The following is a 14,544-nucleotide window of genomic DNA, read 5'->3' as shown; positions in this document are numbered from 1 at the left end:
GTCCTGCTCCAAATGCCATAGGACCACTGAGAGTCCTCAGGAAACCCTCCAACTTTAATCTGAGGACTTCACTAAGCCTTGGGCTAGGACGCACGCAGCACCATAGACCAAAACCTGTCTGGCGCGTTCCCCCAACTTCATCAGTGGTTAACCAACTCATCACTCAGTTTTCTATGTACATTCCACTTCTTCCAGACACCTGCCCTAGCGCCCATAGCGATCTTACTATTATATTGTTTTATTATTACCGGATTAATCTCTGCCTCCCTCCACCCCTCGGTAGACTCCATAACGGCAGGGATCGTGGATACCTGTCGGGCTTACAGTTGCACTAGCAAACACTTTCTGAATAAACCCGAAGAGCTGATGAACCGAGAAAACACACAAGTCGCAAACGCGGGCCCAGACGAGGGTTGACACCCCCCCACCCCCATAACTTCCGCCCCTTCCCGCTCCTCCCAGCGCCCCCTTCTCCTTGCCTGTGTTTGTTTCCGGTGTTTCAATAAAGCTCGATTCGGCTCGAAGACGACCTGTTCTTCCGGGAAAATGGCGACTCCCGCTCGTGCCCCGGAGTCCCCGCCGGTCGCGGATCCGGCGCTAGCCGCGGGGGCTGCTGAGGAATCCGAGTGCCCGCCGCCTCGCCAGCCTCAGCCCCCGCAGAATGTCCTCGCTGGCTCGCGGCTTCGAGCCCCAAGCTCCCGAGGACTTGGGGCGGCGGAGTTTGGCGGAGCTGCAGGAGATGTTGAAGCGCCAGGAGAGACTTTTGCGCAACGAGTAAGCTTGGGTCCCGCCGAGTCACTGCCAGCCTCCTTTGGTTCGGTCTTCTTGGGACGCGTTCCCTCGCCTTCCGCCACATCGGGTTCCCTACCCTGGAAGGTGACCTTGCCTCAGTCAGACCTTTCCGGTCCCGCTGGCGAGCGGACGGCCTCCAGCCGCTAAGCCGGCTGCGTCCTGGTCTGGCACGTAACGCCTGCGGAGATTGCTTGTATGCTGAAAGGCTGCTTACCGTTTCAGCTGTTCCTTAGCTTCGCGTTGATTTTAATTGTTTGACTACTTCCTTGAAGGGAGGGTCTGTGTCCTAAATCCTTTGGTAATCCCGCTCCCCTGCGGCCCGTATCGTGCCCAACACATCTTGTCAATTTCATCTTTCGATCGTATTTTTACAGGAACCGTAGGAAAGGGTAAGAGTGATAGGATATAAAGTGCAGATATATTAGGCAGAAAAAGTTTGTCTCATTCAGCTGGCCGACTTGACGGTAGCAGGGGAACGATAAAATGAAAGCGATTTTTTAGGAAGCTTATTTTAGCAGCTTGGTGCAGGATGGTTTTGAGGGAATAAGAGAAGACAGTTGGTTATTTCCAGCGAAGTTCCCAGCAAGAGGGGTGTATTTGAAAGGTAGTTATGGGACTGGGAAAACTACATCAGGCATGGAATAATTTGAATATGTAGGTGACAGAGAGTGCTGAAGTTTCCAGACTGTATAGAGAACCACTGATAAGAACAGAAAACTTGGGGAGGGGAATAGCTCTGTGGTTGATTTTTAGAGGGTACTGAGTTGAGGGGAGAGTTTTATCTACTTAAAAGCTGGAGAAGCCATGAGGATCAGGAGCGAGAAGGCTGGGAATACATAGGAATTGCAACTGGAGAGGAATATTAATGTTGAAATTGTGGGAAGGAATGTAGTGTGAGACATAGAATAGGGAACCCGAAGTATAATCTTCCCTCCATCTATTATATGGATAAAGAAAAGAGAATCTGAAAAGGAACTTCTGTCACTTAGCAAAAGGGTCAAATGACCATTTGGAAGCTTTCTAGTAGAGACAAACACTTGGACTTTTTGAGAATGGGATTTTGATCTAGAGCAGATAATTAACATTTTTGGTCTCTGGGACCCCTTTAGACTGTTAAGACTCACTGAGCCTCCCAAGGAGCTCTTGTTTTATGTGTATCTACTGATATTTACTGGTGTATTAGGAATTACAGTTGAGAGATCTTTAAAACACCAGAAAACACAATGATTAGCCATCAGAGCAATGATACCATCACATATCATGTGACCTCTGGAAAACTCCACTGTACCCATATGAAAAAATGAGCATGGATATGGCAAATAATGGTTTAGTATAATTATGAAAATCATTTTGACCTTGCAGACCCATCCACCTTCCCTCCCCAGTAAGATCTTGGAGATCACACTTTAAAAACTGCTGATTTTTGGAGTGTCTTATGGAGTATTATCATATGCTTAAAATACTTCGGCTGAAATTTAGACACATGAGGCATATTCCTTATTCTTCCTACATCCCTTATTTTTTAGGGTATTTAGATCACGACTCTTATTTCATTCCTCTTTTGAGACTGTTGGAAATCAGATTTTTTACTTAAAGATAGATTTTTCTCCCTTTGAGGATAATGCTTTGTCTTTCTATCTCAAGTTTAAAAACATGGCTGTAACATACACATTTTTTTCCCCATTTAACAGAAAATTCATTTGCAAATTGCCCGACAGAGGTAAAAAGATCTTAGACTCTTTTGCCAAACTGAAAGCTGCCATTGCGGAATGTGAAGAAGTTAGAGGAAAAACTGAACTGTTTCATCCTGTTAGTTTAGACTGTAAGCTAAGGCAAAAAGCAATTGCAGTTGTTGATGTGGACACAGATAAGGCCCAGGATTCTGACCAGATACTTGATACTTCGTCTCCAGTTTGTGGCTGTTCCTCTGTAAGTAACTTCAAGTCGTCTGAAACAACCTCACATCAGCATCCTACTCACAAAGGCGATGAAGAGGCTCCAGAGGTTGAGGACAGAGTGAGCAAGTGCCTGGTTCCCAGTAGCAGAGCCAGTGTGCCTTCCTCTTCTGAAGCTGGTGAGCGTCTCCCTCAGCATCGTGTTTCAAGTCAGGCAGAAGATCATTCTAGCAGCTCGGACAACCTGTTTATTGATAGGTTACAAAGGATCACAATTGTGGACCCAGGTGAACAGCATTCAAAACAGGACAGGAGTGCTGAGACCTTGGCAGGGCTTTGTCGTGGGGCACAGAAGAAGCCTCATTACATGGAAGTGCTAGAAATTCGAGCCAAGAACCCAGTGCCCCCACCACATAAATTTAAAACTAATGTGTAAGTACCATCAGAAACAGGCCTGTCACGGGAACATACTCTTTGTTAAACTCAAAAAACTGGGAGAATGCTTTTAGTTTGCTGGACTTTGTGTGGGATCTGCTTATAGTTAGGTAAGAGCATATTGTGGAAACAGCCTGGCTGGGGTGGAGGATTCATGTTGGAAAATCCTTTAGGTTTTTAGCCAGAATTGAAAAGGTTTCAGATAGCAGGTGGAGTATTGAATTTCAGGGTGTTTAGCCAATATTTGATATTAAACCCAGAGTTAGAGAATTTATTATGACTTTATTTTTCACAACAGTTTTTTGGTATGCAGCTCCCCCCTTAGATTAGACGGTAAGTTAAGGGGAAAGCAGCTTTAGAAGCTTACAGACATCTCGGTGAAAAATATCTGCGTGCTCATGATATGTAAGCAGCTGGTGCTGGGGTGACACACAAGTAAAGCTCCTGCTCCTCAAAGAGCTCAGGACCTAGATGAAAACCCAAGCCTTACACATTTCAAAGAACACTGAACTATATAATAACTTCAAGGGGAAGGGAGCCGAGAAGGGTTAAAGAAACTGAAAAACAGATTCAGGCAGGACTGGCAAACTAACCTTGCCATAGTTTTGTGTCTGAGTCTCCAGAAAAAGAAAAGCTCTTTGAAGAGAAAAGAATGTTATTCACTCATATGCAGATGTAACATTCAAATCAGGGAATGGTTACTGGTACTGTACCTGCCTGTATTTACCAGGATGTAACATCAGATACAAAGTGGAATCACTGCTGTCTTTCTTGGAAAAACTGAAAACCTCTAGTTAGAAGTACCTAAAACTTTTATTAAAGAATTACTATAAGAGACTAAAGTTTAACCCTGCCATTTTTTTAACATGAAAACATTTTTTTTCTATATAGAAAACCAGGATTATATTACATTAAAATTTAGTTAAGAATAAAGAGTAATCTTTGTGCCCTTTGTCGGTAATCTTTCATCTTGTGTGCAGTGAGGTAGGTTTCTTCACTTCTGGGAAGACAGAAAACCAGAAGCATCATCTAGTTGGTCAGAGAATACATGATCCTGGTTCTGGGTTATGGTCATATAGCTGTAGGTGGGAGTGGGGAGAGCCAGAGGGCTTCCTGTACGGTTAAAGCAGATCAGGAAAGGCTGGCCTGGTCAGCTGTGGATTGAGGGATTCCATGTATGAACAGCCTTTGGCTCCTTTTCTGCTCTTCCTCTGGCCTGCTACAGGCTCTTCTGGCTCCAGAATACCACCTGGATGCTGGCAGCTACCCCTCCTATCCCTCTACCTTAGGTCTTCCGGAACTTGAGATCCACATGCCCATTATATTTGAAACCACGTGGGTGTTCTATGGCACCTCAGCTTTATCATGTGCAGGATAGAACACTTCTTCCTGCACTGACTTTCTCCTATGTTCCCTAAGTTCATGGTGCCACCACTTTGGGTTTTTTTCCCCAAGGTGTGTTCCTTTTTATTCATATTTGCTAGCCAGAAAGACCTGCCTGATGTATTTTGTTGACCTTCATCTCTAGTCATTCTTATTTTCATCCTTTCCTATCAAAAGGGAAGGCTCTCATCCCTCTCTTGGGCTATAACTGACCTGTTCTGGATTCTAGTCTTATGTCTTCCAGCCCATCCACTCCACTGCTGCCAAAATGAAGTTAGTAAAATGCAGATCTGAATCTGGTACATAGAACAGAACTCTTTGCTGAAGACTGGGCCCAGCCAACTCCCCAGCCTTATCTTACCGCTGTTCCTGCATGCCCTAGCCCCTGAACTTCCCTTATGTCTCACCATATTGCCCCTCATTCCCACAGTGAGCATTAATTATTCCATGACTCCTCAGAATTCACTGTTTTAAAGCTTTTCTGACAACCTTCCTGTCTCCCGTTAGAACTGGTGGTTCAGTGGTGCCTGGGTGGCCCAGTTGGTTAAGCATCCGACTCTTGGTTTTGGCTCAGGTCATGGTCTCATGGCTTTGTGAATATGAGCCCTGCCATTGGTCTCTGTGCTGACAATGTGGAACCTGCTTGGGATCCTCTCTGTCCCTCGCCCGCTGATGCCGTCTCTCTCTCAAAATAAATAAACTTAAACAAAACTGGTGGTTCAGCTCAAGTGTAAGGTTTGAAGAGAGAAGGAAAATACAAAGAGTTTGTCAGTCTACCTATTATCTGTTAAAAACAGTGGGTTGTCATATATCACTCTCCAAAGGGCCAATTTAAATACTCCTGCTTTTGAAGTAAATATGTTTAAAAATGGGAAGGATTTGTATCTACAAATAGAAATATTGGTAAACTCCTATTACCTTTGCAGAAGAATGAATTGCTAGGTTAAAGGCCGCTTCAGTGTGTTAATGTTGTAAACACGTGTCTATAAAAAGGAAACAGTCTGATGACAGAACATAAATTTTCCCTCCTTCAGATTACCTTCACAACAAAATGATTCATCTAGTTATTGGCAGAGAACAGGGTCTCCCATTTCCTTGGAAGAAAGGCGGCTCAGGGATAAGAAGCATCTTGATGACATCACAGCAGCTCGGCTCCTGCCACTTCACCATATGCCTGCACAGCTGCTCTCCCTGGAAGAATCTGTGGCACTTCAAAAACAGCAGAAACAGAATTATGAGGTATTAAGAGTTTTACGTGTTTCTTGAGTGTGTGTTGGATGCTGCTAATCAGAGTTCACTCCAGCAAGTTCAGAGAGGACAGAACTTAATAGAAGGGAGTAGGTGCTTGAGAAATGGCTGGCTAATGCCATTGGCTCTCAGGTGTATGCCTCCAGTTTTCAGAGTCTTGGAAGTCTGCAGGGCCCAGCTGGAGATGATCCCAGCTACCTGCAGCAGCAGCAGCAGAGTGGGGAGGAAATGTGGGGAGACTCAGGCAGAATTCCCCATCTCTTAAAGCCTATGCTGTTAGGCTAGCAGAAGTCTTACTTCTCTGTCTTGTATCTCGTAAACCCCATGTGAGAGATTCTCAGTGTAGAAGCTAGCCTCAGTGGTAGAATCAGGGAAGTGTTTTCAGGTTTCCATCTCCTGCCAAACAGGGAAGAGCATAACCCTGGGGGACTACTGTGGTGTTACCAACAGACGTTTGGACACTAAGCATAAAAGCGTGATCTGCAGGGGCACCTGGGTGGCTCAGTCAGTTAAGCGTCCAGCTTGGGGTCAAGTCATGATCTCACCGTTCGTGGGTTTGAGCCCCCTGTGGGGCTCTGTGCTGACAACTCAGAGCCTTGAGCCTGCTTCTGATTCTGTGTCTCCCTCTCTTCCCCTTCCCCACTCACACACACTCTGTCCTCTCTCAAACATTTAAAAGAGAGAAAGCATAATCAGCAGGCCCTTGTGAAGACAGAAGAGTCTTTAGTCGCCTGCTTTAGTGACTTAATTTTGCACAGCACTTTCCTCAAAGATCTGGGAGTTCTGCAGAGAACTTTAAACATATATATGAACAGTTTATGTACAGACTGATGGGATGGGAGAAAACAAGTGTGAGGGCAGTAGGGAGAAAAGAAAGAGTCCAATGTACTTAGATAGGAATAATTTGAACCTCCAGGAAAACAGCAGCTTAACTTCCTAGTATTGTTAGCTAAATTCTAATCAGGTGCCATACCCCCAGTTAATACAAAACTAGGCTGTTATTCAGTCTTGGCTTTTCACAGAAGTTCCATTGGCATGGATTGTTGGCATTTTCAAGGCACTCCATTTTAAAAGCCATTTTTCTTCCTCGTGTATTAAAGAATTATTGCCTAGCTATGACTGCAGCAGTGGGGAATTGTTTTTTAAATTGTTTATATGATGTTCAGTGCCTGTCCTAAGATATTTTTAAATTGAATTCAACTCCTCCGTTTGACACTGGGTTCCTCGGCAGAGTAGTAGTAGCTCGCACCCAGAATCTTCGTGGCCTCAGGGAATGACCTGAAGAAGTTCCCAGGCATAGGGTCAGAAGTGTGAGAAAAGTGAAGAGCCAGATGAGAAATGGGCATTGTCACCTGCCATCAGTCAGTCAGCGGTAATGTCCATGGGTGTACCTGAGCACACTGCCAGTGTCCAAAACGTACTTGGACTTACAGTTGCTTAGCTGTTTTCTTGGGAATATTTGGAGAGGGATAGTCAGCTTTTTAGTATTGGTTGCTTGATTTTCATTGTGACGTTGGAATGTTAACTCTCAAGCCTAAAAGCCATGACTTCATCTGGGAAAGAAGATTCTTTTTTGGAGGATCAGCACAACAGCGTTAGTGATTTTTTGACATTTGATAGTTCAGACTTCTGTGAGTTTGTGTGTACACGTGCATGTGTCCACATACTTAAAAATCTATCCATATTTGTCTTTTAAAAATTTGTTTTAATGGTTATTTATTTTTGAGAGAGAGAACACAAGGGAGCGGGGGAGGGGCAGCGAGAGGGAGACAGAGGATCAGAACAGGCTCTGTGCTGTGAGTGCAGAGCCTTAGGCAGGGCTCAAACCCACAAACCGTGAGATCATGACCTGAGCTGAAATCCAAGAGTTGGCCACTTAACCGACTGAGCCACCCAGGCACCCCCATGTTTGTAACTCTTGCAGCACTAAGCAGGTTACTCAGTTTCCCAAGTAGAGGGGGAGTATTTCTGTCCACTGTTGTCTATTATTGGAAATGTGACCGCAACTGTAGCAGGCTAGTAGCTCTCCCCAGCATTACCCGCTTGTATCTGTGCTGGGCACAACCTCAGACTTGTCACATTGCTACAGAGAGCACTGAGTGGGGCGGTGTGCCCCTTGATTTCCTTTTCTCTTTAGAGGACTTCTATTGCAAAAATTGCAGGGAAGAAGATGTGAATGTGTAACTATTTGCTTCGATTTTTGTTTTCAAGGAGATGCAAGCCAAGCTCGCGGCACAGAAATTAGCTGAAAGGCTTAATATAAAGATGCAGAGCTATAATCCAGAAGGGGAGACTTCGAGGAAGTACCGAGAAGTAAGGGATGAAGATGATGATCAGTCCTCTGGTGAGGAGTTCTGAAGACGGGCATTGGGATAATGCCTGAATCTCTGTCTGCTGAGATGTCATGGTCACATCAGACTTTCTAACAAGTATCAAGATCAGTGTCAGGCATTGTTGAGGGAAGGAATTTTATAAAGTTACACAAAGGTAGCTCTTAAAAGAGCCCAGTTTGTCTTTCAGGAGAGGACTTTGATGTGCTTAAGAAGTTTAATATTTGAATATTGTGTTTAACCATATTGTATTAAAGTTCTGCAGTATGCTGTGTGTTGGTCTGATATTTTAGTACATAGTAAGCACGGTTTTATTTTCCTCTAAGCCAAATGAAAGCGGGTAACTGCTCTTTTCCTTATTCTTACCTCTGTGGAATAGCATTTTATTACATGTCTTTCAGTGAAATATTTGGTTGCCCCAGGCATCACCTAAAATGAATTAGGAAGATAAAGTTCCCTCCTTTTTTGAGTAAGGAAGGGAGCAGTCTAGAGAATTTTATGCATGTTTGCATGGGGTTGAGGTATTGGATGTGAAATACCTAGGAAGGCACTCATAGAAAATTCTTAAATGTTTGTTTCCTTCTTCTGTCTTCCCTTTAGGAAGAATGTTCTCTTTCTTCTGATTAGGAATAAGGAGTACGTTTAGTTGATGCTGGAGGGTGGAGGATCTTTCTGGATGGTCAGATTTGCCTGGAGTAACACAAGATACAGGAAAAGTCTAGGGTGACTGTGTAGGGGAAGGGAATAGCTGTTCTTAGGCTTGCCCTAAGAGGTGACCAGTTCAGTTTGGTAAGAACACCATTTTTTTTTTTTTTAAAGCGACAATTGAATTTTCAACACATAGCTTCCCTCTCCCCAGCCCTGCCCCAAAGAAGCATAGGTAGACTACAGAAATCTCAATCCCATATGTATACATGTTTATGTAATTTTGAAGGATTATGTGGAGATTTCTTTGTTTACTCTGTTGGAGCCTTTAAACAGTGTTGAAAGGAAGAATAAAATAAGAGCATCTTCATAATGTTAATGGTGATGTTTTACTGGTGCTTAAGTAAATTTAACTTGCTTTAAAAGAGACTTTCATATATGAAATTTTCATGAAGACACATTGAGGTGTGTGATAGGAAGGGCTCAGTTCTCTATCACGGACATACGGGCACCGCTACTGGTTTCTGTCCCCTTCCACCCCTCCGCCCCCCCCCCCCCCCCCCGGCAAATATAGAAATACCCTGAGGTAACAAATTCATTATTTCTGCTTTCAAAAACTAATAGTAAATGGATTTTGCAACATAAAATTATTCTTTAGAGAATAAAATAATACACTTCTGGAAAGCCAGGTAATATGGAAGGGCTCACGTGCATGTACACACAGTCCCCTGTATTCATATCACCTAGAGAGAGCCTCTGTTAAGGTTTGGGTATATTTTGCTTTTACATACTTTGCAATGCATAGCTATATGTTTATATTTTCAATAATGCAATCATACTGTATGTTGTTTCATAGTCTGCTCTATGTATTGTAAACATTTTCCATGTTAGATATTTTGCATTTTAGATAGCTACAATTCAATTTTATGGGTGTACCATAACTTGCGACACCAACTTATTGTTTAAGAACTTGATTGTCAGTTATAATGTAAACTGTAAACAATGTGATCAACATCTTAAAAGATAATCACATTTGTACAAAAATGATTTATTTCCGGAAGATACCTTTCTAGAAGTGAAATTGTTAGCTGGAAGTGTAGGTACGTGTGAGAGTCTTGATGTATATCACTCACCATAAAGAATTGTGTCCCTTTATGTACCTGCTAGCAATATCAAACTCCCAGAACTGAAAATTGCTGTTTCAAGTGTTTGCAAATTGAATAATTACGGGAAAGGATTATTTCTAAAATTTGTATTTCTTTGATTACTTAATGAAGGGTGTTTTTTTCATGTTAGTTGACCATTTATATTCATTGTTTTGAGCATTGCTTATTCATAACTGTAATTCCTTTGAGAGAGTGCTGTTTTTATTGGTTTATAAATTCTTGATGAATTAAGATGTCCATCTTTTGTCATATGTTATTGTTTAGGTGTTACTTTCTTTTTAATACAGTTTGTGGTGTTTCAGTGTAGAAGTTTTCTTTAGGAGTCTACCTTTGCCGTTACCCTTGGGAGTGCCGTCCCTACCCCAAGGATGGAATGTATTTGTCCTTATTTTCTAGTACTTTTTTAAAATTTCACTTTTATATTTATATTAATTCAAAAGGAAATTTTTAATCCCATCTGAAGTTTATGTGGGGATATATGAAGATTTAATTTTAATTTTTGCAAATAGTTGACCAGTTGGTTCAGCATCATAAACCATCATTTCCCCATTGATTTGAAATGCTGTCATAAAATATGAAATTCCCATGTGTCTTTTGTGCTATGGGCCTGCTTACGGGCCTTGCAGTTTTTCCTGCACTATTTTAATAATATTTAATATTTTATGGATTTAATCAGAATTAATATTTGGTATACAATTTCTCCCTCATTCTTTTAAATTCTATAAACTATAACCTACAGAAAAGTACTTAAAACAGGCGTGTAGTTTAATGGGTAAAGCAAACAGTTCTGTAATCACAAACCAGATGCAGGAAAGCTACTGCTAGGACTCTGGAATCTCCCCAAGTGTCCCCTATTGACACCCTATTTATACCCCAGAGGTTACTACTATCCTGACTTTATAGTAATACTTTCCCCCTTTTAAAAAACGGTTTTTACCCATTGATGTATGCAATAATATGGTTATGTTGTTTTGCCCACTCTGGCCTGATACAGATGGAATCCTACTGTGTGTGTGTTTGGTGTTTTTGACTCAACATTGTTTATAAAATTCATGCCGTGTATAGGTGTGGTTTATCCATGTCATTGCTGTGCGATGTGCCATTTCATCAACACCACTTCCATCGAGCATGACGGGCACTTCTGTGATAGTTTCCGTTTTGGGCGAGGATGGGTGATGCTGCCACGAGTATCTTTGTGCACGTAAACACGTTTCTGTTGGGTATTTATCTAGTTCACTTGCCGGGATATAAGGCGTGTGTTATCTTTCACATTTAGTATTCCCACCATCCCCTGTCCAGCGCCTGTGAGAACTCCAGTTCACTAACACTTGATCTGCCAGACGGGCATTTTAGTCAACGTGATGTTTTTATGGTAGGCCTTCATTTTGGTTTTACTTTGCATTTCCCTAATCGGGGATGGCATCTAGCATCTTCATGTTTCCTGGTCATTGGATTTCTTCGTTTGGAAAAGTGGTCATTCAAAACTGTTGTTCATCTCCTTCCTCGTTGATCTGGAGGATGTATTCCTGATACTAATCATTATTTAGTTACATTTGTTGTAAATATCCTCTCCTTCTCTGGATTACTTTTCAGTTCTCTTCATGGTGTTTGTGATGAACAGAAAGTCTTCATTTTAATTGCAAAATTCTCAATCTTTGATGTTTAGTGTCTGAGGAATCTTTTCCTAACCTAAAGTCATGAACATATCCTTTTAAAATTGTTTTAGTTAAAAAAATGCTCTATAATTTTGCCTTTCCATTGTGTCATGGACTCTACCCGGAAATTATTTGTGACTGTGTGAGGGAGGATCCTGGGGAGCTTCTTGTCCTGGCACTGTGCAGCGTATGGCTTGCCCGTGTGCGTGTTACTGACTCCCCTCTCTGGTTCTGTTAATCTGTTTGTGATCGTATCACTCCATGGTATTTATGGTAGCTTTATGGTAAGGCTGGAGTAAAGCTTGCCATCCTATTCTTTTTTTTTAATATTTATTTATTTTAAGAGAAGGAGAGCGCAAGCAGGGGAGGGGCAGAGGTAGACAGGGAGAGAGAGAATCCCAAGCAGGCTCCATGCTCAGTGAGGAGCCTGACCTAGGGCTCCATCTCACAAATAGTGAGATTGTGACCTGAGCCAAAATCAAGAGCTAGATGCTTAACTGACAGCCACCCAGGCATCCCATGCCATCCTATTCTTTAAGAGTGGTTTGGATATTTTTGGCTTTGCATTTTCACATTAAATTTTAGAATCAGCTTACTATGTTCCGCAAGAAACAAAACAGACCAAAACCCTTGGTAGTGCAGATTTCCATTCGTTGAAAAAAATGTTTGATATTCCATCATTAATGAATTTTTTATTCCTAACAAACTTAGGAGACAGGAGATCTGGAACCTTGCCATTTATGAAGTAATAATTACTATTTCAATGAGGATGACTAGTTTTGGGCTACACAAGTTAAGAGAAAATTGAGAACACCATTTTACTGTGAATAACCCTAAAGCATTGTGTAGTTTGGTTGAGATGAGTTAGCAAGTGAGGGATTTTATTTCGTAATGTGACATGATTCGATTTTTATTTTTCAAAACTACTGTTTCTCCCGTTTATGGAAAAGGAAACTGAGGCACAAGGACTTGAAATAACTTGTCCAAGGTCACCGAGTTGGAGATAAGGTTTGAACCCAAGCTGTATATGCTCTTAGCTCATAATCACTGTTGCCTCACCAACTCCAATCAAAAGGGTACGGACATAGTGGCCATGTTATCATCTGAATTGCAGGTGGACAGAAGTTAATTTTTGAAAATAAGTTTTAAGGAAGACTTTTTAAATGTTAAAATTAGGTTCAAAATAGGAAAATAGAGTGAATTTGCAGTCTAAACTCTTCACCTTCAATTTTCAGGTGATTACGTTAAGAGAAGGGAGTGCTGATAACCCGAATGGCGTAAGATGTGTGAGGAATAATCTCATTATATAATAGTCACCTATAAGATAATAATTTCATAGGCCCTGTGTCTAATCCACATCACATTCTCTGGGGACCCTTCAAGGTGGACGTTGGCAGCTGTGGGTTTATCTGTATTTCCTGTATCTGGGATGTTGAGGTGATTCGCTCAAGGTCACTCAGAGGCAGCCAAGAAAAGAACCCCGCGCTCAAGTCTTCCGGGCACGTGACTGCGTGGTCTTGCGCACAAAGCCACAAACTGAAGTTACACATGGGCTTTAATGCCGGGCAAGAGATCGGGTTACTCTCGGGTGTTTGTCAGGGTTCTGTGACTTAGGCCACAAAAGAGCTTTTGTTCTGATCATTTTTGTATTTGGAATGTTTTGTTTTTACTCATCTTAGAACCATATTGCCCCATTTTGGCCACCACCGGGATCTTTACTCTTCCCCCACTCACTCGACATTTGGCTGCATAAAACTTTCTAGAAGAGATGCAAGGCAATGTGACCTCAGGTGTCACAGGCTTTATTCAGACGAGCAGGTAAAATCTGGTAGTTCACCCTTTGCGGGCTTCAGGACAGTTTGTAATGGTAAAACAAAGTAAAGTTGTCAGGAAAAAAAGGTTCTGTCTTTGTACAGGAAAAGTTGAGGGTGGCTGTGCTAAATAAATAAGAGGATTATATATCCAGCTTTAATGGGGAGCATATAGAGTCACCTACAAAATATGGCAAATTGCATTATTGACTAGCTCCTTGACAGGGAGGAGAAACTGAAAGCTATTATTTTAATTTCTGGCTAAAGTGAGGAAGCTTTGATACTGGGCTGATGAAACAAACATAACTGAACTGGAGCCAGACCACAAATCAGAAGCGATTCTGAAAGTGCAGCATAAAAGCCTGAACAATTAAATATGATCTATTACTTCCCAGATGATTTTAGAAAACTTGGAATAAAAAAAAAGGCGAAAAAGAGGGTAAGCCACTGGAATAGCATTAGATTATTAGATTTAGGATTTAAATGCCACTATTTCCTTTGAATCCAGTGGGAAGTTATGTGCTCTCATGACGATTAAGTCTGTAAGATGAGGTCAGCGACCCCTTATCTAATGTATGGGGTATGTTTTGAGAGAACAAAATTTCAAAGTGTGGTCTTTATAGAACACTTTGGGGCCTAAAAGAGATTCTATATGAAAACCTTATTGTAACGATGGTAACAATTATGGTGGAAGTAGTTTGGGAGGTACCTTTTGGCATACGAAGTAAGATGTTTTAAAATCACCACCATATGAAACTTTTAATTTCGTGTTAAAATTAACTGAGAACAATAGAGACTCCCCAAGAAAGCTATTTTGACAAGGGGAAATTAGGACATGGAGCTAAGGAAAGACCCAGCTTCGTATGGAAAATTTTCTCATTATTAAGGCAAAAGAATGAGGGTTGTAAATCAAGCCCTTACTCGGGGCGCACAGAAATGCTCCTTACGAGACGGAGACCCAGATTGGCGCTTATAGATTCTGTCTGAAAATATTGCTAGTATATACATCACTTCTCTTAACCAGTCCCACATATATTTGTATTGAATTAAATAGCTCTTCTAGTGATTATGTTGTAAAAATGAAAGAATATCTTCTATTGATTTGATTTTTAATAAGGATTTTTTCCCCTTCAGCTACATTTTATAGGGTCAAAATGAAGCACATTAGGAAACTGTCACTGGCA

At 41.7% G+C, this 14,544-nt stretch overlaps 1 protein-coding gene across 1 annotated transcript; it reads left to right on the top strand.

Annotated features, from left to right (window-relative positions):
- The first annotated feature begins 518 nt into the window (after positions 1–518).
- POLR2M (RNA polymerase II subunit M) lies at positions 519–10,125 on the top strand. The gene is made up of 4 exons (XM_058737601.1): positions 519–774; positions 2,484–3,119; positions 5,540–5,744; positions 7,965–10,125. Exons 1-4 carry the CDS (start codon positions 662–664, stop codon positions 8,109–8,111), a joined length of 1,101 nt encoding a protein of 366 aa, XP_058593584.1. The 5' UTR covers positions 519–661; the 3' UTR covers positions 8,112–10,125.
- Positions 10,126–14,544: the final 4,419 nt, after the last annotated feature.

Source organism: Neofelis nebulosa, chromosome 7 (assembly GCF_028018385.1).
Source record: "Neofelis nebulosa isolate mNeoNeb1 chromosome 7, mNeoNeb1.pri, whole genome shotgun sequence".
NCBI lineage: Eukaryota > Metazoa > Chordata > Mammalia > Carnivora > Felidae > Neofelis > Neofelis nebulosa.
The sequence above is the reverse complement of the archived record's forward strand: the minus strand, read 5'-3'. Positions and strand labels throughout refer to the sequence as shown.